The 21,607-nt window shown below is 41.0% G+C and overlaps 2 protein-coding genes across 3 annotated transcripts in view; one reads left to right on the forward strand and one right to left on the reverse strand.

The window, feature by feature from the left end:
* Positions 1 to 1,067: 1,067 nt before the first annotated feature.
* LOC125019216 (ubiquitin-conjugating enzyme E2 D4-like) lies at positions 1,068 to 4,847 on the reverse strand. The gene is made up of 7 exons (XM_047603792.1): positions 4,668 to 4,847; positions 3,929 to 3,992; positions 3,721 to 3,752; positions 3,420 to 3,497; positions 3,063 to 3,168; positions 2,485 to 2,578; positions 1,068 to 2,364 (listed from the first exon to the last, which is right to left on the reverse strand). The coding sequence occupies exons 1-7, from the start codon at positions 4,689 to 4,691 to the stop codon at positions 2,319 to 2,321; spliced, it is 444 nt and encodes a 147-aa protein (XP_047459748.1). The 5' UTR covers positions 4,692 to 4,847; the 3' UTR covers positions 1,068 to 2,318.
* Positions 4,848 to 7,450: 2,603 nt separating this feature from the next.
* The window catches only part of rgs7a (regulator of G protein signaling 7a), a 46,649-nt gene continuing 32,492 nt past the window's right edge, over positions 7,451 to 21,607 (forward strand). Inside the window, exons 1-2 of one of the 2 annotated variants that reach the window (XM_047602908.1) lie at positions 7,451 to 7,669; positions 8,557 to 8,675. In XM_047602908.1, coding sequence (XP_047458864.1) covers positions 8,598 to 8,675 — 78 coding nt within the window. In that variant the 5' untranslated portion in view covers positions 7,451 to 7,669; positions 8,557 to 8,597. The remainder of the gene's footprint in view (positions 7,670 to 8,556; positions 8,676 to 21,607) is intronic. The other variant, XM_047602907.1, reaches the window with a different exon arrangement.

The following is a 21,607-nucleotide window of genomic DNA, read 5'->3' on the forward strand; positions in this document are numbered from 1 at the left end:
CAACGAGCTCAAACTAATGCTACAATACCACATGGAAATAAAGTCACCAGGAAGATGTTTTTTTTCTGTGCGATATTTTCCCAGTGAGGCGGGTTGATTTTAATAACGCCCCATGCAACATATTCATTGGTTTGTAGAGGAAACACTACACATCCTGAGAGTGCGTGCAGGGAGGCAATACAGGAAAGAGAAACGAAAACAAACGTGGAGCAAGATAACATTAAAAGTCTGAAAATTGGTTACAATCCAAAAAAAAAAGCTCCTCTATACACCGATCAGCCACAACATTAAAACCACTGGCATGTAAGTGAAAAACATTGACTATCTTTCTGGGAAACGTTGCATTTGTGTGGATGACATGTACCACCTACCTGTACCCGACCAGGCACCCTGACCCTGACCCTGACACACACAACACACACACACGATTCAGGAAAAACTCAAACAACATGAAAAAATCTCCAAATTCACTACATCCCAAACGAATCAAGTATCGGTAGAATGCACTGGAAAAAGCCCCACAGAGGACCCTCCACTCAACCCATAGGACCCCAAGACCCCCCACTAACAACATCCTATTATCACCACAGGACTCCCTCAGAAGGCCCATGTCCATTCTCTGATGAGTCACAACTGTTTCGGAGGCACAAAAGATGGTGTCTTCATGCCATTCAGTGCCATCGTGTGTTCCTTTACCATTTATATTTTGTCCTGTTGTGATTATGACTCATCCCTCACAGCAGGAACGTGACAGGCCAGTGGTTGATGGTGATTTCAGCAGAACTTTTATTTTTCATAATTTAATAAATGTGATGTGCCAGCCTCGGCAGACTTCAGATAACCTCAATCTGGAGCTTTCATCACAAAGCAAAGGAAGCATACACATTACTGCAGCACCGGGCCTTTCTCCGGGTTATTGTTCATTTCTTGTTCAACTTTCTCAGTCCACTTGGTATTCATTTAGAATGAAAGAAAAGCTCCATAAAAGGTGAGACCTAAGAATAAAGGTGGAAAAAACTCACAACCTAGTAAATTAGCATTTATGAAAAAAAAAAGCATTCACAGCATTGGTATAAATGCAGTTGAGCTTTGACATCTAAGCTCTTTACCTGCATTCAGGGTGAAATGATTCATTTTATTGATCTGGAATAACAAATGTTTTTCTTAAGTCCACATGGTAAGTCAGGTCAAGTAGAATCGATACAAGTGCTCACTAAAGCCACTAGTCTGATCACATCACATTTTTTCGCAGTGGTCCGTTATATCATCACCAGCTACATACGAGTTTTGTCTGACACTACGGCATACTGAATCAGCTATATATCATCTATATTAAAAGGATTTACTATGAAATCATATTTTATCATGAACTCTTTATCCTTTTGTTCTCAGGTTCATCTAGGCAAAACAGTCTTGATCAGGAATACAAAACATTACCTGACAAAGACAGATTTATTTTAAAACAGATTAGTTTTTCATTGATAGAGATGCTTAAATTCTGTGTGCTATAACCCATCTGGAGGCCACACTTATACCACTTTCTATTTTGTAAATTGAATCTATGCCCTGAAAGCAGCAATTATAAAATTCTGTCACATCAGTGGCTAGAGCATGTGTAAATCTCATTACTGTCGCTCTGTTCATGTGTAACTACACCAGAATACACATATAGTGACTGTGATGCAACCAGCAGTGCAAATGGGTGGCCTAATTTCAATTTGCAGAACATTGCTTCTCATTTTAATTTCTGTGCTAAAGCAACACGCTATAATAGCCACTATCCACATGAATAACCATTCAGCCAATGGGCCTGAATTTAATGTAACATGATGAATATTAAGTTGTCCAAGTAAATGTCTTATGAAAGAAGCAAGTAAAAAGTAAACGCTGCCACCTAGAGGTCATGCGAATGAACCAAACATTTTACAGCGAGATAGATCACAATTTCTGTCGACTCATGGGGCTCATGACTTCATCTTTGTTTGCTTAACGTGTTTAATGCAAAATAATAAAAAAAAAAAATCAATTCAATATAGTTTTGAACAATAGAAATCTCTTAAAAGAAAAATACAATCATTCCATCTCACCAGACCTTGCAATAATAATAATAATAATAATAATGATAATAATAATGCCTATTAAAAGAAAAAAAATAATAATAAACAGTAAAAACAGTTAGGTCAAGTAAAGTCTGAGAAGAGAAAGTGCTTCAAGCGTATCAAACACTAACTACAACCAGTGTGGATAAAGCAGTTGAACAGTACTGTCATATTTGGAGGTGTTCAGGGATGCGTATTGTTCCTGAAACATCAAGTTGTTCACATTGCATACCTCTGAGTCCATTCTCTAGCTACTTTGTTGTACCTAAAAAAAAAAAAAAAAAAAAAAGAAAAAAGAAAAAAATGAAATGGTGATAAAAATCCAATTAGTAATGCATTCAATTAGGTTTTCTCCCATCCCAAACACTTTGACTTTCTTACTCACTTTTGTCTGTCTGATTTGTAGATGTGTGCAATGTCGGGGACTAACGGATCATCGGGATTTGGGTCACATAGCAAGGAGCATATGGATAATAAAACTGAGGACAGAATGAACAGAAACGTCAGTAGGCAAACAAAAGACATTTTTTCAGCATTTCACCGTTTGTATTCAGCTGGTAAATACGTCAGTTAAACACAAATCGCTATGATTGCATGCACTTTTATATCAAAATTGATTTAGTCTTCTAAAAACTGTACAGCCGTGACTGTCATCGTGCTTAACAACGCCACTCCCTCTTCCACCCCCATTTGCTCCTCCAATTATGAAGCATAAAATGTTACAAATTTTATTAGTCATCCTTTAAAAAATATTGTGTTTCTAGAGCCTGAACATTATTGATGTGGAAGAATCTAGATTTGGTTCAGATGTCACTAATCGGGTCTTGGCTGCCTCATCTGCCATCATCTGACATAACACAATGTACACATTATTTAAGTGTGTCGAATTATATAAAAAAAAAAAAAATACAACCCAGATCCTACAAAGTACTGCTTTCAGTACCAGGTGCAGATGCTTGTTACCTTTTGACACTGTAAGCGCAGGAGACCACTGTGACCTCAAGATGTCAAGGCAAATGCTACCGTTGCTGTTTATGTTCGGGTGATAGATTTTCGTTGTGAAGGCAACCTATTAAAAAAAACAAAAGAAGCAAACAAATTACTTCATGAGTTTGACAGCTGTCGGGTCCCTGTCACAGAGAAGACAATTATTAAAAGAAATACTATTGATTTCCTGAGTAGGGGTGTCTCTGAAAAACTACTTACATTATTGATAAGTCATTTGCTCTATAAAATGTCTCAAAATAGTGACAAAAGCTTGTTGTGCAACAAAGACATGCCCTTCAGAGTTAATCAATCTCAAATAATAATGAATCTTACCTTTGGCGGTTTAAAGGGATAGTCAGTGGGGAAATGGACAGAAAGGAAGAAAACTCCTCCATGATATGGGCTGTCATTCTGAAAAGGAAGACCAGGTGGCTGTTAAAGGCATGCCTAATATTTCCGTCTCAATAACGCCACAGACATCAGTGAATAGCAGTGGGATGGAGAATGCCAGTTAGTGCTCCACATACAGACTAGAAAGGGCTGAAAAGTCAACATAAAAACACTATTGTCTACAGATCCAGAAGCAGCTTGGTTTAAAAAAGAAATCCAGGAAACTAATCCAGAAAAAGCTCACCGGTCCCGTGATGGTAGCTTGCCAGTGGAACACTAAAGAAAACAAGGATAAAGAAACAGCATATATAATTCAGAATCAAGCACACATTGCAACACAGTCCCACAGCTACAACAAGATTGATTCGAGAGTGGTATATTGTGTGTGTATATATATATATAAGTAAGAAAATGACATGTTTATGTACATTACTCCACATTTTTGTACTTACTGTCTTCGCCCACAGGTCCAGCTGAACATGAAGCTGGAGGGTCCCTCTGTAAATCATTTAATTCCTGTAAACACATAAACAAGCACGAATGAAAGAGTGTGACAGCTAGCTTAAAGTGCAAAATATACAAGTTTACAGTGTGGTGAACGGTAAACTACTCTCAGCAAGCCCAAGAGTAACACTTACAAGAATTACAATACAATCAAAAGCAGCCATAAAGTTAACTTAAAATGCTTTCTCACTGCTCGTTTCCTAGGCCAGGTAGCTTATAGCGAAGTTAGCTTGATGTTTAGGGGTATGGTTTCTAAACAGTCCGGTTCATCCGCAAAATATCACACTATGTCAGGGATATGAGGATAAAGTCCTGAAGAAATTCCCAGAGATGTTTATGGTGGTTTTTACACTGTTCCCCAACATTTCGAAGACGCAACCAACATCCAGAAATACGAGGCTAAGGAAAAGGCGTTAATAAAAAGTTTGGGTGCTTAGCTAACTGTCTTTCGCATAGAGACATCACCGTTGGCATAAATAATTTGCTGGCAGTATATGTTGCCTTGTGAATTCAATACTTGGCGTTAAATCATTAACAAAACGTCGGTACAACCATATGTCAACCATCCAGTTACGTTAGCAAAGAAAGCTATTAGATGACTGAGTGGCTAACGATGCAGCGACATTTCCGCATCGCCCCAACCTGCTCTGAACATTAAGCAAATTAAGGAAATGCGATTATTCTTACCTTCTGTATTCTTTTCAAGGCCATGTTCAGTCTTTCAGAGAGGCTAGGAGCAGTTAGGATGTTAACTTTGACGGCTGTCGCCTACAACTACGCTCACTTTATGCCGACTCGGTGTTATTTGTTTGACAAACTGATCGCCTCTTTTGTTTCCGCGTTTTTGTTCGACGACGAAGAATGGGCCAGTGCATTGTGGGAATTTGAGTTTTCCCCTCAAGCCACTTAAAGGGACAATTAACCAAAATATAACGTTAGCTTAATAGCATAATTGCCTCAGTAAAATATTTGGCAAAATTATTAGCATGAAATATTAGTATATTAAACAGATAAAAAATTTATTTTTTTTAATCAAAGCTTTCCAACACTGACTAACAAAGAAACATCAAATTCAAACAAATGCATAAAGGCTCAGCAGAGTATAATCAAAGGTCTAAAACCAACTTTATTTTAGATTTGAAAGCAGCTTAAGTTGAGGAGCATTTGAAATCATCAGGCAGCTGGTTCATTCAAAGACCAGCATAATATCTAAATCCAACATAGCATTTGGATTGACTAAAGGTACTTTTAGCTGACTGTTTTTCAACAGATCTAAGGAGAGTACTGGGTTTACAATTTGGTCTTTGTTGCATTTTAGCTGTAAGCCACTGAGTCATTGAGTCTTCAACATCTGGTCTTGTAGGGGAATTGCTGATGTCCATTGCTGAGGTGAATCCTGCTGAGATGAAGGCATGAATGAGTTTCTCACAGTCTTCTGTGGAAGTGTTAAAAGGATGACGCAGTTATTGCATTTACGTAAGCCCCATTTAACAACAACATGTGTGTTTAAAGTCATTTGCAGGATTACAGAATTGTCCAAGAAGTGACCCTTTGGTGAATGCGGATGTTATAGTGATTTGCTTAGTTTCCAAATTGCACATACCATAGTGATGCTCTCTATACAGCTCGAACCAACTGAAGATTCTTACAGATTCTTTTGTATTATCTTGTTCTATTTTAAGATCATTGGTCTCGGAGGGTGCATTAGTTTTTTGCTTTTCAGCCAGACATTATTCCTAAATAATTAATCGGAAGAAAGTCATTTAGCCCCTTTAACAGTGCATAAGCCAGTCAGTTTGGAATGAAAATTCTCAAAGATATACACTCATCAAACTGTTTTATTGCAGGAGTTTTCCATTTTCAGTACACCCATTAAACAAATATACATGAATACATACATAAATAAAGAAAATAGTGAACAGATAAGTTGAAATAAGGACATCCTTGTACCGCACAAATTTGGAACATCTGTTGCCTAACCTGTTATCACTGTAAAGGTGTTGGGACAGTACATTCATGATAGTTGTGCAGTTTTATAATTTTGCAGCTCACAAGGAAACAGGGAGTGTCACCCTCGTAAAGAGCTTGAGTCCTGAGATAGCAAAGGGGAAAGAAGAACACAAGAAAGATAAGCATGTATGGTTTGTGGGGAGAAGGGGCACATCTGTTATCTTCTGGGCCTGGACTGTTGCAAACATCAGAGCCATAGATCGCAGCAAACTAAAATGTTTCCCCGGACATACTGATTAACTGAAATTCATTACTGATTTATAGCAGTTGCTTACATACATAATCAGTATTGGTTTATAATGGATGATCAAGCAATAATCCAACTCTCTGGCACTGATGCATGTTTATCACTGATCACCAAACACAATGCCACAGACAAGATGTGTTTGACTTAGTATCACAAAAAGAATGGATTAGTATCTCAAAATGTAGTATCTCAAATAATAAACAACATTGCATCTTGTGATGCAATGTTATACAGGGAATTTTTTGGACCTGGGATTCATGCTGATGTTACCTAAACATATACCACCCACCTACATCAGACCATCAATACCCCATAGCAATGACACTCCTTGATGGCAGCAGCCATCCCCAGCTGGATGCAGCCTGACACAGACACACAAAAACGGTTTAGGGACAACTGAAAAAACTTCTGAACAAACAGCACAAGGTGTTGGCCTGAACTACAAATTCATTAGATCCCAAACTGATCAAGTATCCCCTCAAACCATAGGACCCAAAGGCCCCCACTAACAGCATCCTCTTTCCAGACACCACAGGACGCCCTCAGAAGGCCCATGTCCTTTCTCTGATGAGTCACAACTGTTTAGGAGGCACAGGGGAGACCTGCACAATATTAGGTCATACCGGGTCATAATCTAATGCCTGATTGGTGTAATTTATATAGTAATTAACTGCATAATAATGTGTCTCTGAAAACTGATCAAGCTAGAAAACACATAAAGACCAAATAATGCCACCATATAGACAGAGTTTCTTCTCCTAGTACAAATAAATAGATGGTTAAATATGTGTACTGTAATACTACCTCTACTTGTGGTGCCTACTTTCAGTGCTCTCAAGGTCACCTTACAAAAACAGCAATGCTTAAGACATGACGCAAATAAAACAAACCACCTCACTGACTAAAACGTAATATAAAAGTACTGTACATTGAAATGCAATACGGGGTAAACAAGTGTCCCATCTTGGCCATTGATGAAGATTGTGAGGTGTTAAAATTCATTCATTTGCTGCCCCTCTTTCAATTTTAAATTTATTTATTTATTTTCTCTATCTCGGCCCCGCTTTCAGAGCGAGCATATCTCTGCAGTGCATAGCTGTACAATTTGAGCTGCAAAAAAAATAGCAGTATGTCTCCAAAACGGGTTGTAATTTATTCCTCACACGCGATTGGTCATAGATCGATGCGCGTCCACGGGGCTCCGTGGTGGCGCGCCTGTGCTTCTGAGCATCGCTCGGAGAAGAGGAGCGACTGGAGAGACTGAGAGCTGTGCCACACCAAGTGTCCACCGAATGTCTGCTTCTTCACGTTGCCGATGAGTAGCTACTCCTCGCATTCCTATGTCTGCCAGTTGACATACTGAACGCGAAGGACCAGGCTTCCACCCCTGCAAGGATTCAGGAGTCCTATAGCGGGCTGCGTGTTTTTTCAGGTAAGCCCCCCCCTCCTCTTTTCTCGCACAGTGCCCGATGTCGCCGTGATTTCTATGTATTTACGCGCTCTTCGTGATTAAGGAGAAGACGATGAGACACGCCGGCGCTTCGTGGTAGCTGTCTAAGGTGCTGAAACGGGCAGTGGCTCGTTGTAAGAAAAGCACAGTATAGTAGAGCGAACGGCCTCATGTTTAGAGCAGGTTACATGACTTCGCTCTTTGAATGCTATAGGCTGTTTTGGTGTTGCAGACTGAACCTCCCAAGGATGCCGTGTGGGTGTCGTAAGGTGGAGAAAGGATGATGAGGCTATAGCGTGCATACCGTATCCGTTGCATTTGAACCGCCTTGCACATTTGGACTATGGCTGCTCTACGCGAATGGATATCTAAGCTGCATTGTAGATGAGCCTACCTTCTCCGGGGACGGTGTGTTGTTCTACTGCAATTACCTCTGCCAGGGTCTAGGTCTTCACCTCACCTTATCTCGCCACACACATCTTATTGGATCCATAAAATGTGCCATATAGGGCACGAAGAATCACGTAATGCAAACAAATGACAAAGTAGTCGCACAAAGTGCTTAAGACACCACTGCCATTCAAGTTAAACTTTTGTCCCCATCACTGGGAATTTGTGCACAAGCAACAACACCTTATGCAAAACCTTGCACTTTCTTAAAAGAAGTGGCATTGTCCAGACCTTGTGTAATGAGAACCCGTGAAGCCAAACAGGAGCTCCGGACATCTGCTCCACCTGGAAATGTCAAATATGTTGAAACATGATGCAGGCCACGAGTCATGTAAATCTTTTTGGCAGAGGTAGGACAAGACGCGTTCAGGCTCCATTGTTCTTCTGATGGAGCAAAATATCTATTCTGTCCACAACAGGAGCACCTGACATTTCCTGTGACAGATTTACTCACTGGATCATGGCACAGACCAACAGCAGTGGGCAGGGGACCAATGGGGTAGCAGATGAGTCCCCCAACATGATAGTCTACCGAAAGGTAAGGCAGTTGCTATTTTTAGTCCGTGTGTGAGGGAGAGAGAGTGTGAGTGTGTGTGTGAGCGTGTGTCTCTCTTGCATCAATTTACTTGACAATTTGCCGTTCATTGGAAATTTCTAACACTAATGATAAGACGGTGTTCTTGCGCCATGGTTGATTTAGAGTTGTAATACTACATCAGGCTGATGGGAGCACGGAGAGAACATGCAACGTTTCTCTCAGAACATACAAACAGACACACACACCCAGCACACACAGCAAGATTCCCTGACATGTATGCACACATTTTCCCGTTAAACCATGAGCTTTTATCGCTAACATAATAGGGGATTGTTCTTTAGCTGACTGACATTAATGGAACTGAAAGGAAGCCAACGGCTCTTTAACCATTTTTCAATACACTGTCAGTGCTGTACTTGCTCACTGTTAAATCTATTACTACATTTGACAATCACGAAGGGGATACGAAGTGAAATCCTCCACCGCTGAGCCACATTAGTCCAGTACTGATAAAACATTAAACAGATTAATGAGATAATAATCCGCAGCCAAGATAACATTTGTTTACTTTAAGGCTTGAGGTCTAATTAAAGTTTATTATAGAAACTTTGTAAAATACAGTGTAAAATATAAAATAGTTTTCTCTCGACAAAAAAAGTAAAGCTACATTTAAGATTAAACTACAAATGAGCCATTTATAAAATTGCTTGGATAACCGTCAGGAGAGCATTCTGTTCCCCTGTGGCATGGCTATTGGATTTTTTCTTAGTGTAAACCCGTCCTTGTATCTTCTTTCAAACAATATCCAAAGCTTAATACTCATGTGTTAACTTAAAGTGGTCTGCAAACATCAACACCAATAGAATGGAGAGAATGTGCATCATCGGCTGTGTTGTTTCACTCTCAGATACACCAAAGAACATTTTCTCATCTTACTCGTGGATGACTCAAGCGTTAAGTGAATTCCTTCATTTCATCCTCTTCACCCATCGGCAAAGGCTTCTATTCTATCTGCGACAGCTTCTGCACACCAGGAAGAGGATACGCCTAGCGTGGTATCATAGATTGACGGTCTTTTATAGCACTCACAGCGTGTTAGGCAATATTACTGCCAGTGTGGGACAGGACTTGCTGGAGGTGTTAGGGTGTCTGTTGCAGAAAGGGCTGCATGCTTTTTTTTTTTATAAGTCACAATTTTTCTGAATCTTCCCAAAGCTAGAAAACAGAGTAAGCCCCTGGATTGTTCATTAAGTGGGTCAAATGCTGAGGATACAGGAGATGGATGTACGTAACTAGCAATCTCATTTCTGCTTGTGGAGACAGAGGGGGGAGTCCGTTTAGTAAATTCAATTTTAACACGACACAGTGAAAATATGCAAACGCACAGTAAGCTGGTTGCATCCTGTATTACTGCATCAAATATTGATCTGAGGTCTTTCTAGCTACTCAATTACATGAGATCTCTCTTCTGTTCCCCTGCTATTGATCGGCTTTTTCGATTATACTATGGAGGATATGTTAAACCAAAAATGCTAATAAGCAAAACAACCTTAGACTGTGTGTTTACTTTACATAATTTACCCACCATTTACCTAATCTTAAATATTGCTTTTTTTTCTTTTTTCTTTTTAATTACTATTATTCTGTCAAGACTCAGATTTTAAGAATAGTTTTCTCTCAAATAATTGACGTTACCACCATGAGAAGCTTCCTTACATCTCACCACTTGACCGCACACGGCTGCGGCTTGAGTCCGCACACTAACTGACCTAGATACACGGCAGAATGAAAGAACGCGGTGAAGGCAGCGTGGACGGCATCGCGTTCCTGGAGCGGGTTTAACTCAAATGGCAAAAGGACGAGAACTGTCTGCAGACGTGTGGATACTGCCAGTAGGAACAGGTGCCTCAAATGCTTTTCAGATGGAGACGGCTTGGCAGAGGCGTCGCAACCCACATGGACTGGGCCACGCGGAGATGATCTGAATTCTCAAGTGGAAAACTGTTTGGCTGCTACGACTTCTTGTGCATCAGTTTCATAAAATTCACTGTTTGTTACATCTCGACAGTAAGAAACTGGCCACATTTACACGATAGCGGGCAGTGTGCTCGTAGTATATAGTAGTGGAGCGATTATGTAATATGAGCGGAGGGAGGTTTATGGTTGAGGACAGCAGATAGTGGTTTGATAGTCTTTCCACAGGGAGCATAACTGTATCCTTTAATTCTCCCAGTCTTTCTCTCTCTCCCTCTCTCCCTCTCACTCCCTCTCTCCGACCCATGCACCCCTCCACTCCCGTCATTAACGTCTAATGAAAATGGATGGGTGAGCTGAGGTGTTGACCTGCCTGTTGTGGAGATGTGTGCAGAGATGTGTGTTTTTTTTTTCCAAGGACACATGTGCAAAAGCACCGCTTCTGAACGCATGCATGCGCCGAAAACTTACACACACCACCACACTGTTACAGAAACGAATCAACAAACACACGTGGCTGGTTTTGTGCTAAACAGATTTATCGGCAACGGTTGGTGACCCTGAAAATTCCAAAGAAGTCACTAACCAATAATATGTCATGACCCCTCCAGTTTATCAGGAAATGCCAATAAAATGGTAAATGGATGCATTCAGTAGACAAGCACTGTGTATCTGAGAGCGTCATTACATGCCATATTAAACCACTTTTGCCACTGACACATCGACTATGTCAGGCATAAAAAAAAAAAAAATCATCAAGTGTACCAAAGTGTACTCTTCACGTGTGTTTTTTCATGCGCGCTCACACGTGTGCACCATAAATAATGCTGCTATGTATGTGTGATCGTGTGTGCGCTGTATGTAGGGCAAATGTTGCTAAGAGAGACTGCTGAATTTTTTATGCAGGCTTAAAACAGCTCTCCGGTTCATATCACTCAGCATGAGGAGGGAACATCTTCTCACACCAGCCAGTGTGTGTGTGTGTGTGTTTGTGTGTGTGTGTGTGTGTGTGTGTGTGTGTGTGTGTGTGTGTGTGTGTGTGTGTGTGTGTGTGTGTGTGTGTGTGTGGTGTGTTTCCATGCTTATGTGTGGAAGCATGTGTGTGTTGTTTGTAATTGAGTGGTGAGCAAAAAACAGACTCAGCCACAGACTGCATTTTAATAACAATCATATGTGTCGTTATTCTAGAAATTACAAAATTCTACATGTAGCATTACTGCTCAGAGGATGTTTATAGAAAAAAAACAGAATAACACTTGAATCCAGAAAAAATCTAATAAGTAGATTTCTGGAGTCCATAAAAATGTCAAGGTTACATTATTTTCTCTGGTTAATTATCTGAGTCTGATCTTCTTCTGTGGTGTTGCATCTGACAGCTGAGGCATTGGCCAACTCTTATTTACATCTAAGCTGCTGACGGGTATCCAGTAATTGTTCTTCCAGCAGCAAGTTGGCTTATATCTCTATGTAGAGCCATTAATCCAATGCTGTATGCTTTTTTAATACTTTCTATGGAACACACGTAACACTGATTTTTTCTTTTTTCTTTTTTTAATCTTCAGCCAATACCAGAGAGTACAATTTTACATTCTGCTGCTAATATGAGCGCTGTGTGTTTGAAAGGAATTGGTTCTTGGTGAGACTTGATCTTTTCTGCAGATGACGACGGTGGCAAAAGGAATGCACAAGTCTGTAGATCATATTGTTCCTGCAAATTTCACCACTTTACGTTTCAATGCTGCATGTAAACTGACTGCAGGTGTTTGTGGCCAAAAAAAAAACAGAATAATTACAGCAATTATTATATTTCTTTTCAGATTTTACAGCATATAAATAGCCAGTCCCTGATGAATATGAGCCTCAGATCATTAGAGTCCTCATATTGATTTTACGCTAAGGTGACCAAATACTACTACATGTCACGGTGACAGTCTTGGCTACAATTTAATATGAAATGTGGGAACATGTATCATTGTTTATGTAACAGCTACCGAAGAAGCCAGCTGTGCATTCATGTGTTTCACCGCTCGCACCGCAAATAGCTTTTGCACGTAATGTATAATAAGAATTACTGACAGGGAATAATTATAGTCAGTGGTCAAAATGATTAGTGAGTACTCCTTTCATGCTTCCCCTCTTATAATGTCAGCGTTCTCTCTGCGTTTCAGCTGCAGGCTTTTTTTGTCCTTCACACTTTTGCAAAAGGTGTTGATGCTGCACTGTGAGATTCGAACCATTTCTCCTTAGTGAGACTCGGTAATGAAGCAATGAACAAACACAAATAACAAATAGGGCAAAGGTATTAGTACGTGCTATTGATTTGTCAGCTGATTAAGTGGTTGTGTACAAGAGATCATTTTGCAAGAACAAGACATTCCCTCTCCTCTGCATCATGGCAACACAACAGCAATACAGTATTGTTTGACGGAGCAGAACTGAAGCCGTTATCAACGATCTGGGGTCTTGGCTACTTTTTTTTCTGCTTCCTCACATTTCTTAAAAATGGTATAGAATCAGTTCTCTAATACAAGTTAGTAACTGATGTGTGTTGCTGGTGTGTAATGCTCTAATGCCAATGTGATATTATTGACTGTTAGAAATTAAAGTGTAAATTACATTTTAAAACTAGGCGTTTCTTCAAAATTGTACCCCAAGGCATCAGGTAGTAAAGAGAGGCTTTAATATTCAGTCTCTGGCTTTAGACTCCTGCAAATTCATAGGAGAGCGTTTTCCAATTTAGACCTAATCTGCATCTGTAAAACCAGCCCTATATCAGCCTGTTATCAATACACTATTCGAACCATCCTACATTGTTCGGCAGCAGAGAGGACTGAATACATTTTCAGCTTTTTCTAACTTAAAAGCAAGATTGAAGGGTTCTTGTACAGTCTGTCTCCCCCTGCTCGCAATCAGAAGATCACTGAGACCGGGAGAAAGGGAGAAAGAGGGGAGTGAGGTGGGATGATCTGTAATTGCCTGATCAGAGAGGAATCTTTGTGTGTGAAGTAGGGCCCTTTGCATGTCAGCTCGCCAGCCAGGCGATTTCTCTTCCTGTGTATGAAAACACGCGTGTTCCTCTTTGCCTCACACTGTGGAGGGATAGTGTGGGTGTTTGGCAGAAGATGCGGGATAGAAAATTGGCATTTATGGGCTTTGAGCGTCTCAAACTAATCAATTTTTCCTGAATTCGCTGACGTCAATAGTCAAACGTCAATTAGAGGGGCTAGCATAAGTGGCACATGCTGCAGTCGATAATAGTGTAGTTCTGGTATGTCATCGTGACACTGGAGGCTATGATAATCCACCCAGCCATGTCGTATCTTGTCACAACAAAACAGTACAACTGATACTTTCTACAAATACCGTGAGAGACTGGAGGCTTTTTTTTTTTTTTTTTTTGATAAAAACCAATTTGATGAGGACAGCATCGTTGATGTGGGCGGTTAATTTTTCTCGGTTCCACTTTTGGTCTTTGAAGAGACAATATGAAACGAACCAAAATTAAGATACAGAGAATATACACGCAATGGAGGACGCTATCGGAGGCAAGCTGTAGCTGACATGTTACACCAATCAGGCATAACATTATGATCACCTTCCTAATATAGTGTAGGTCTCCATTGTGCCTCCAAACATCAGACAATGGACATAAGGGCATCCTGTGGTGTCTGGCAACAGAATGTTGTTAGTAGGGGGCCTTTGGGTCCTATAAGTGAAGGGGAGGGTCCTCTTTGGACCATCCCACAGATACTTGATCGATTTGGGATGTAGAGAATTTGCAGGCCAGGTCAACGCCTGTTTTTCATGTTTTTTCAGTTGTTACTAAACCGTTTTTATGTGTGTGGCCTTGTCAGGTTTCATCCTTCTCCTCCAGGGGGGTGGGGGTGCCAGGTCTGGTGTAGGTGGTACATGTCTAAATAACATCCACACAAATGCCAAAAGTCCAAAAGGTCCAAAAGTTTCCCAGCAGACCACTGTACTGATGGTCAGTGTTATTAGCTTCTCCTGACAGTGGTCATTATCATGTGGCTGTCCAGTGTTGAGTGTCTAATACTTTTTATTTCCATCTAAAATAAACCCATTAAGCGTTCTTGAATTAATATATATGAGCAGATTCATAAAGGACAAAGTTATGTTGTTTTTTGAATTTGAATTATAAAAGTCACTTAATGTAAGGTTATACTCTGTCCTGCCTTACTCTGCGCTCTCCCCTCTGTCTAAGTCTGCCACAGCTGGAGTCTCCAGTCCTGTCTGCTGAGGTTATATAACAGTCTAAGGAAGCCTAGGCATTAAGATAGAGGCTGACTCAGGCATTGCCTCTGTCTGGCCATTTAATTCAAGTTCCACATTCAGAAACAGATAACAAGAGTGCCCAGTCAGAGTTGCTAACGAATCCTCCTCCACCCCTAACGTGATGGCCTTAATGAGGAGAGCGATGCAGCGTTTTGGACGAAAGGGAAGAACAAAAAAAAAAAGAAACAGACAGGGTGACCGTTTGTCCCATTTCTCTATGCTCGTTTCACCCTGGGATTGTGTCTGTGCATCTGTCCGTAATGTGCCCTTGTTCTCTCCTTGTTTACATCTCGGTCCCTTCTCCCCCGACCATTCAGGATGCCATCTGCATCTAAACTGTGCCCATGCAGTCTCTACTTCCAATCCTCTCCCTCAGTCGGTCCTGGTGAAGACTCACTCCTTCCCACATGCCGTCTATAACGTATAAATTCCCACATGCCTGCTGTCTCTAAGTCTGGATCGGTTAGATAACGTGTCTCTTCTTTACAGAAACTTGGTATCTTATGTTGCAGTGCCGTCCCTCTCGTATATCTTATATTCACGGTATAACAAGAGATACACTGAAGAATAAGTCTACTTAGTTTTCTTTCTTGCCCGCTGAGACGTACTTCAGATCTGTCAAAATCACAATCTTAACCTGTCTTGGTGTGTTTTTTGCAATAAAACTTTAATTGTGAAGAATCATTTTTAATAAGCACACATCAGCTCTATTATGTGAAACATCAACTATGGCACCACCAGCCGATCTCCTGTAACTGCTTTTTTTTTTTTTTCTGAAAATGTCAGTGCTTCTCAAATCTATAATTACATCTACTAAAGCATTCTGCCAAACGAAAACAAAATAATTGGAGAAATGTTGCTCTCCAAAACCAAAACCACAGCAGCGGCCTCCAATCATTGCCAAAGCTAAAATCGTATTTGCACGTCAAGAGCCTTGAAAAGTAAACAGAAATAAGGAATCTTGTTATCTCTTCCGCAGAGTATTTCATGCACTACCTCACTGCTTTGCTGCGTCTTTTGGCAGCTTGAGCAAAAAAAAAAAGAAAGAAGAAGAAGAGTAGTGTCCTTCCACAAGTTTCACTGCCAGTGGAGACTTGTGAAAATATTTCTCTCAGTCCCAACTTTTTCATCCCAGTTTCCATCACTGTCTTCACAAGTTGCCCTCTCATTTCTGTGCCTTTTTTCCCCCCTCGCCCTGACCACTCTCCCCTCCCGCTCGGATGCCCTCTTTTGTTCAGTTTCAGGTCTTTGATGTTTCCCATATACCCGCGATATCGCACTAACTTCCCCTCTTTGTCTCTCGTATGCTCAGCCTGACACACATGTGCACTCCCTCCGCGGTGAAACGTCCATCCACCTCTGCCTCTCTGTCCCCTCCTCTCACATCCCTCGCCTCCCTTTGAAGTCATCAGAGCCCATGCCACTCCAGTCAGCTTTTATCCTCACACAGAGAGAAGAGAGGAATGTATTTAGACCCTGTCGGAGCACAGTCATCTCTCCTCCTGTGTGAAATGATTCACTTGTGACTCATAGCTTTATTGGGATCTCTCTCTAAACAAACAAGCATTGGATGTGGCATTTTCTATCCAAATTGACTGTAACTGTAACTGAGAGCGCTGGCCTGATTGTCCCCCTGCAGCTCGGTGCCCCTCTCAACAATGAGGAGTCGTTCTCCCAGAAGCAATCATGTCTTCAGTGATTAGCTTGCCATGACTGAGTGCCAATGTGCAAATCCAATACCAGCGAAATAATAAAAGTCAAGCGGCAATTGTTCCAAAGGGTACATTTTCATATGTTTGAGGCATACAGTTCCATTCGCCAAATACACTGAGACACCTTTGTCTAAACCTGTGCACGTCTGAACTTGTCCCACACACACACACACACACACACACACGCGCGTACACACACACACACACTCACACATTGAGCTTGCAGGTTGTGGTGTGCAACCTACTGGTGCTCACAGCTTCACACCATTAGTTCAGCTTAGCAAGCACCGCAGCACATCCCAGTCTATAAACCTCAGGCGCCATCTTAACTCAACCTGATGCTGCTTCTTTTCTCATGTTGTGCAGCAAAATAGCGATTTCCAACCATATGCAAGACCTGTGTCATGAGACATCAAGACTTTTTTTTCAAGGATTTTTTGCAGTCCACTCTGATGCTGCAGTTCAAGCCAGCTAGCTTTATATCGTATTACCATGAGAACTGTGTGTTTGATTAGTTTGCTGGTCATGTACTTTGCACTCTGAATTATTTATATATTTTAATGCTTAGAGGTGCACTACTAATTGTGTCAAATGCAAAATAATAGGATGTAAATTGGGATCTGGATGGAAGAAAATTGGCTCATTAAACGGATTCATTGATGTCTTTCTTGTCCGGGCAACTACGTAAACAAGATGAGTAATCACAACTATTCTCATGGTGGAAGGAAATGCATATTAATATGCACAAAATACCTGGCTGTGATATGAGCAGCTTTTAGCCACGCTCGCAGTAAGGATCTGTGTATGGCTGCTGTGGTCTGTAGGAGTTTATGTGGACAGAAATATCTCAGAAAGTATTGCATAGGTTGTCATGTAGTTTTGAAAATGTTCCCCATAGGATTAACATCTTCGGTTATTTTCCTTACTTTTCATTATTGTTTAAAATATATCTTAACCTTTAATAAATGTGTGTTTAATGCAGGTAAGTAAAACAATAAGCTGCTCACTTGCTGTACTAAAATTTTACTTTTATTGCAGCTACAGAACGCTGCTGTAAGGTTCACTTCTAAATAGGTGCCACACATGTACTTTTTGTCTAACATTTTAAACAAATCGGCTGTGTCATCGTTTTTTTCATTGTGATATCTAAACATCGCCTCGTGTCTGGGTGACATTCCTTTGGACAGTGCTGTGTGGAGCGGTTGTGCTTTCTGCTGCCCTCTGTTTTGTTTCTGATATGGTAGCTGGTGGCTGTTCTGATGGGATCCCCATGACAACCACACCAGCAGTCTGTCAAACGCTATTATCTCAAACACTTTAGCAATGTGTCCAGCACACCCTTAGCCACCAAAGTGACAGAACACGAGTGTTTATGTGTGTGTATATGTTTTTTTTTTTTTTTGTGTCTGTGTGTATGTGTGTGTGTGCGTGCGTGCATATGAGTGAGCAAACATTCACGCGCTTCAAAGAGAGCGCTGCTCAATCCGTGAAAGCCTGCAGTGCAGTGGGAGAGTTTATGCTACTTTTATGCAACATTTTTCCAATATAAAAAGGTGAAAAGCCGTCACCAGTGCTAACTGAAGTATTTTTATTTTTATCAAGCTGGAAGTTATATTTCTGCTTCTGCACCATATTTCTGCTGAAAATATATTATCGTACATTTTAACCTAACTGCATTTAGTTGACAACTATAAGATTTTAACCACAGAATTACTCGTAACAGACATCCGTACTGATGTATATGTACTCTGATCTGCCACAACATTCAAACCACTTTCCTAAAATTGTGTAGGTCCTTCTCTACCACAAAAACAGCTCAGACCCATCAGGTTATGTGCACAACACTTGATGGGTTAAACCTAAAATGGGGGTGTCCTGTGGTGTCTGGCTTGGAGCCTTTGGCACTGGTTTCATTTGGGTTTTTCTGTGGATTGGGTTTGTTCCAGCACATCCTCCTGCTTGATCGGATTGGGATCCTGGGAATCTGCAGGCCTGGTCAACAGCTTGGGCTCTTTGTCATGTTCTTTAAACTGGCCGTGAGCAGTTCTTGTGGTGTGCTGGGCTATATTGCCCTGCTAACAAACAAACAGCGTAGGCTAATACTAATACATCAATCAAGAGCATTGTATGCACTCATTTGCCTACTGCTACTTTTATTTAGCAAGAAAGGATCTGATTACTTTGTCCACCACTGAACAAAAGCATACTGCATATCAGATCCTCCGTCTCCTCTCTGCTCCGTCTGTAAATCACTGACTGCACATTGTTAACAGTGTTTCTCATCTCCCAATAAAACCCCATCACAGACGGACAATATACATGCCCACGAGAACCCTGTGCTGAACAAAAGCGAAAAAATTTGTTGTCTAACCTTGAGCAGAATGAAAAGAGACAAGGTCAGGTTTAACAATGCATTCAAATATGGTGGGAAGTGTCTGCCTATTCCTCGCAACAGACTGATTAGATTTGCTGATATTAGCCTCTCTTGCCTGTGTCAGCAGAGCCCAGTGTGAACATGAATGAGCTGCTACTGGAGAGGATGTCTCAGGGTTATGGCGACTAGATTTGCCAGCTCTTCTGCATGAATGTATGAACTGAGGTGATTTACTCCCTGCAAAATTGTACATATCTGAAAAGTTTCACGCCATAATTCTGTTTTCCAGTCATGATATGCAGCCTACATCCCATCCAGAAGTAATGAAGTTTTAATGGCACCTCTTTTTTAAATTTAGTGTAGCACTGTACCTTCCATCTACCCACCGGAGGAATCACCATATTAATCGTTTCCACCTGATGACAGTCTGAACCACTTTTGAAAGGCTCAACAAAGTCTATCGTCCATCATCTTCATTGCGCCGTAGTTCAAGTGTCAGTTGCGTCAAACTGTCTGCCCTTATCGGTTTATTGTCTATCCTGACTGGTGTGTCCTCTGAAGTGTGCATGTGTGCGTGTCCTGTCAGACAGCCAGTCCTTGTCTTGTCTCTGTTCTGCAGACAGGAGAAGGCAGAAGAATGTCAGCCTGCCAGTATCCAGCTGCTCCTCTCTTATTGGTATTCGGGGCACACGGAGCCGTCCTGAGTGTCTGTTGCACGTGCCAAGGAGGAATGTGGGAAATGAGGGGATGGAGAGAGGAGGAGGAGAGGAGTGAGGCCCCCTCTCTCTCATGTTATTTGGACCTAAAAATAGACCGCATCCTCACTTCTCCTCTATTCCCAGTGCATCTCTGTTTCCATACCCAGCCTCCCCTGCCTGTCCCTCCTTCTCTGTTTTTCTCTCATCCCTTTCCCTTTTCTTCTTGTCTCTCTGTTTGGGCTAAGTAAACATGCTCTCTGGTGCCCAGTGATAAGACTCCTCAAGTGTAATGGCAGACAGTTTGGACACAGCTAACAGACACGCCTTGATGAAGGATTAACAACAGGGGTGATTTCATTTAACACCATGGTATTCCCATGGCCACGCTGCACTGTTCAAACAAAAAAAAAATATATAAACCTGACTATTTAATGCTCCTCAGTGTAAGTGTAAACAAGTGCTGATTGCTAATCACGAATAAGTGCTGAAATCTTTTTTCTTTTCTTTTTTTCAAAACAGTCTTGTTGAATTATAAATGGGTCTGTGTAATTGTCTGTGCATGGCTGATCAATTGATGATAATTCTTGGGGTGTGCATATACTGTCAATGATCTTTAGCATTTACTATTAGCAATGTGAGCAACTGTCGAGATGATGTTTGGAAAACTTTGATGCAACGCACTTGCAAAGTGAGGCGGCTCTCTTCTTCTTCCTTTGTCTACTAATTTATGGTAGCGTGCGGTTTGAGTGATGAAATCATGGTAGGTGGGCAGGAGGGATACGGGCTTTCAGTGGATTATGTTTTAGCACATGGCTAACCTTGGCTTAGTCATCGCGCCCACTGCCCGCCCACCAAGATGTAGAGAGTGAGCGAATGAGGGAGAGACGCTGAGAGTGAGCATGTGAGGGAGATAGAGAGAGAGGCCTTGCCCTCGGAACACTATCCCACAACCAGCCAGGAACGTTACGGCATAGTATTTAGATCCAGGGACAAACAGCCAGGAACAGTAAGTAGTGAAGGGGCGAACAGGGGTTAAATAAGTTTATGTGAGCATGACATCCTGAGCCCTCGGCAAACTCAAGGAAAAAGTATAGAATTCTCTATACTGATCGGCTGATAAAGGTGTAAGTAGCTTTACAGTAGTGTAGCAGCTAGTGGATGTCATGGTTAGAGTTCTGGCCCAACTTTAGTGTTGTAGGAGTCTTCAAAATCCTAAATCTGCTTTAAGCTGGCGGTAAGCCATTAGGCTGTAGGAACTCCTTTGGCACATTGCACAAAGTCTAATTCTTCAGTTTCCCTCTGATATATATTTCATATGAATTTGCATATTGAGGTCTAGTTAGACAACGTACTAAGCTGGATTGTGAGCTTGATTGCGGAGACACTTAAGTTAGTTGTAAATGTAAGGTTGGAGTGTTTGAAACTATAATGAAAAAAAGCAATTACTGTGACCACTGTTAATATTGTCAGTGTATTGCTACTGCTGTTGCAGCTAATTTTACTCCAATTACAGGCCGCACACAAAAGAAAACAAGAATTAAATGTGTTTACAAAGGAGAGGACAAAAGCAATAACATGTTAATGTAATTTATTTATATTTTACATTTTTCCCCACTTCGTGATATTAGACAAACTGTGGTTATGTGCAAGTAAGATATTTAAGTTTTAGGTCTGTTTTTATCTGTTCTTGGTTAAATATTGGGCTCAGTTATGTTCATACCTACAGTCTTGTGCTAAACTATCAGTCTACAGTAGTATTTATTTATTTATTTTTATTAAGCAGCAGCATGCTACAGCTTCATGAGAATGAACTGAAGTTTGTAAGAAATAAAATACAACCAGTGCAGCTTTAATATAAGTGAAAATGTGTTAACTTTAATT

Source organism: Mugil cephalus, chromosome 13, assembly GCF_022458985.1.
Source record: "Mugil cephalus isolate CIBA_MC_2020 chromosome 13, CIBA_Mcephalus_1.1, whole genome shotgun sequence".
Classification (NCBI taxonomy): Eukaryota; Metazoa; Chordata; class Actinopteri; order Mugiliformes; family Mugilidae; genus Mugil; species Mugil cephalus.

Excerpts from the sequence above, each read along its gene's own strand:
- LOC125019216 (XM_047603792.1), bottom strand. The coding sequence starts at position 4,691 with ATGGCCTTGAAAAGAATACAGAAG. Across the intron at positions 3,169-3,419 it reads ATCCCTTTAAACCGCCAAAG|GTTGCCTTCACAACGAAAAT; the intron begins GTAAGATTCATT and ends TTTTTTTAATAG. Across the intron at positions 2,579-3,062 it reads TGCGCTTACAGTGTCAAAAG|TTTTATTATCCATATGCTCC; the intron begins GTAACAAGCATC and ends TTCTGTCCTCAG.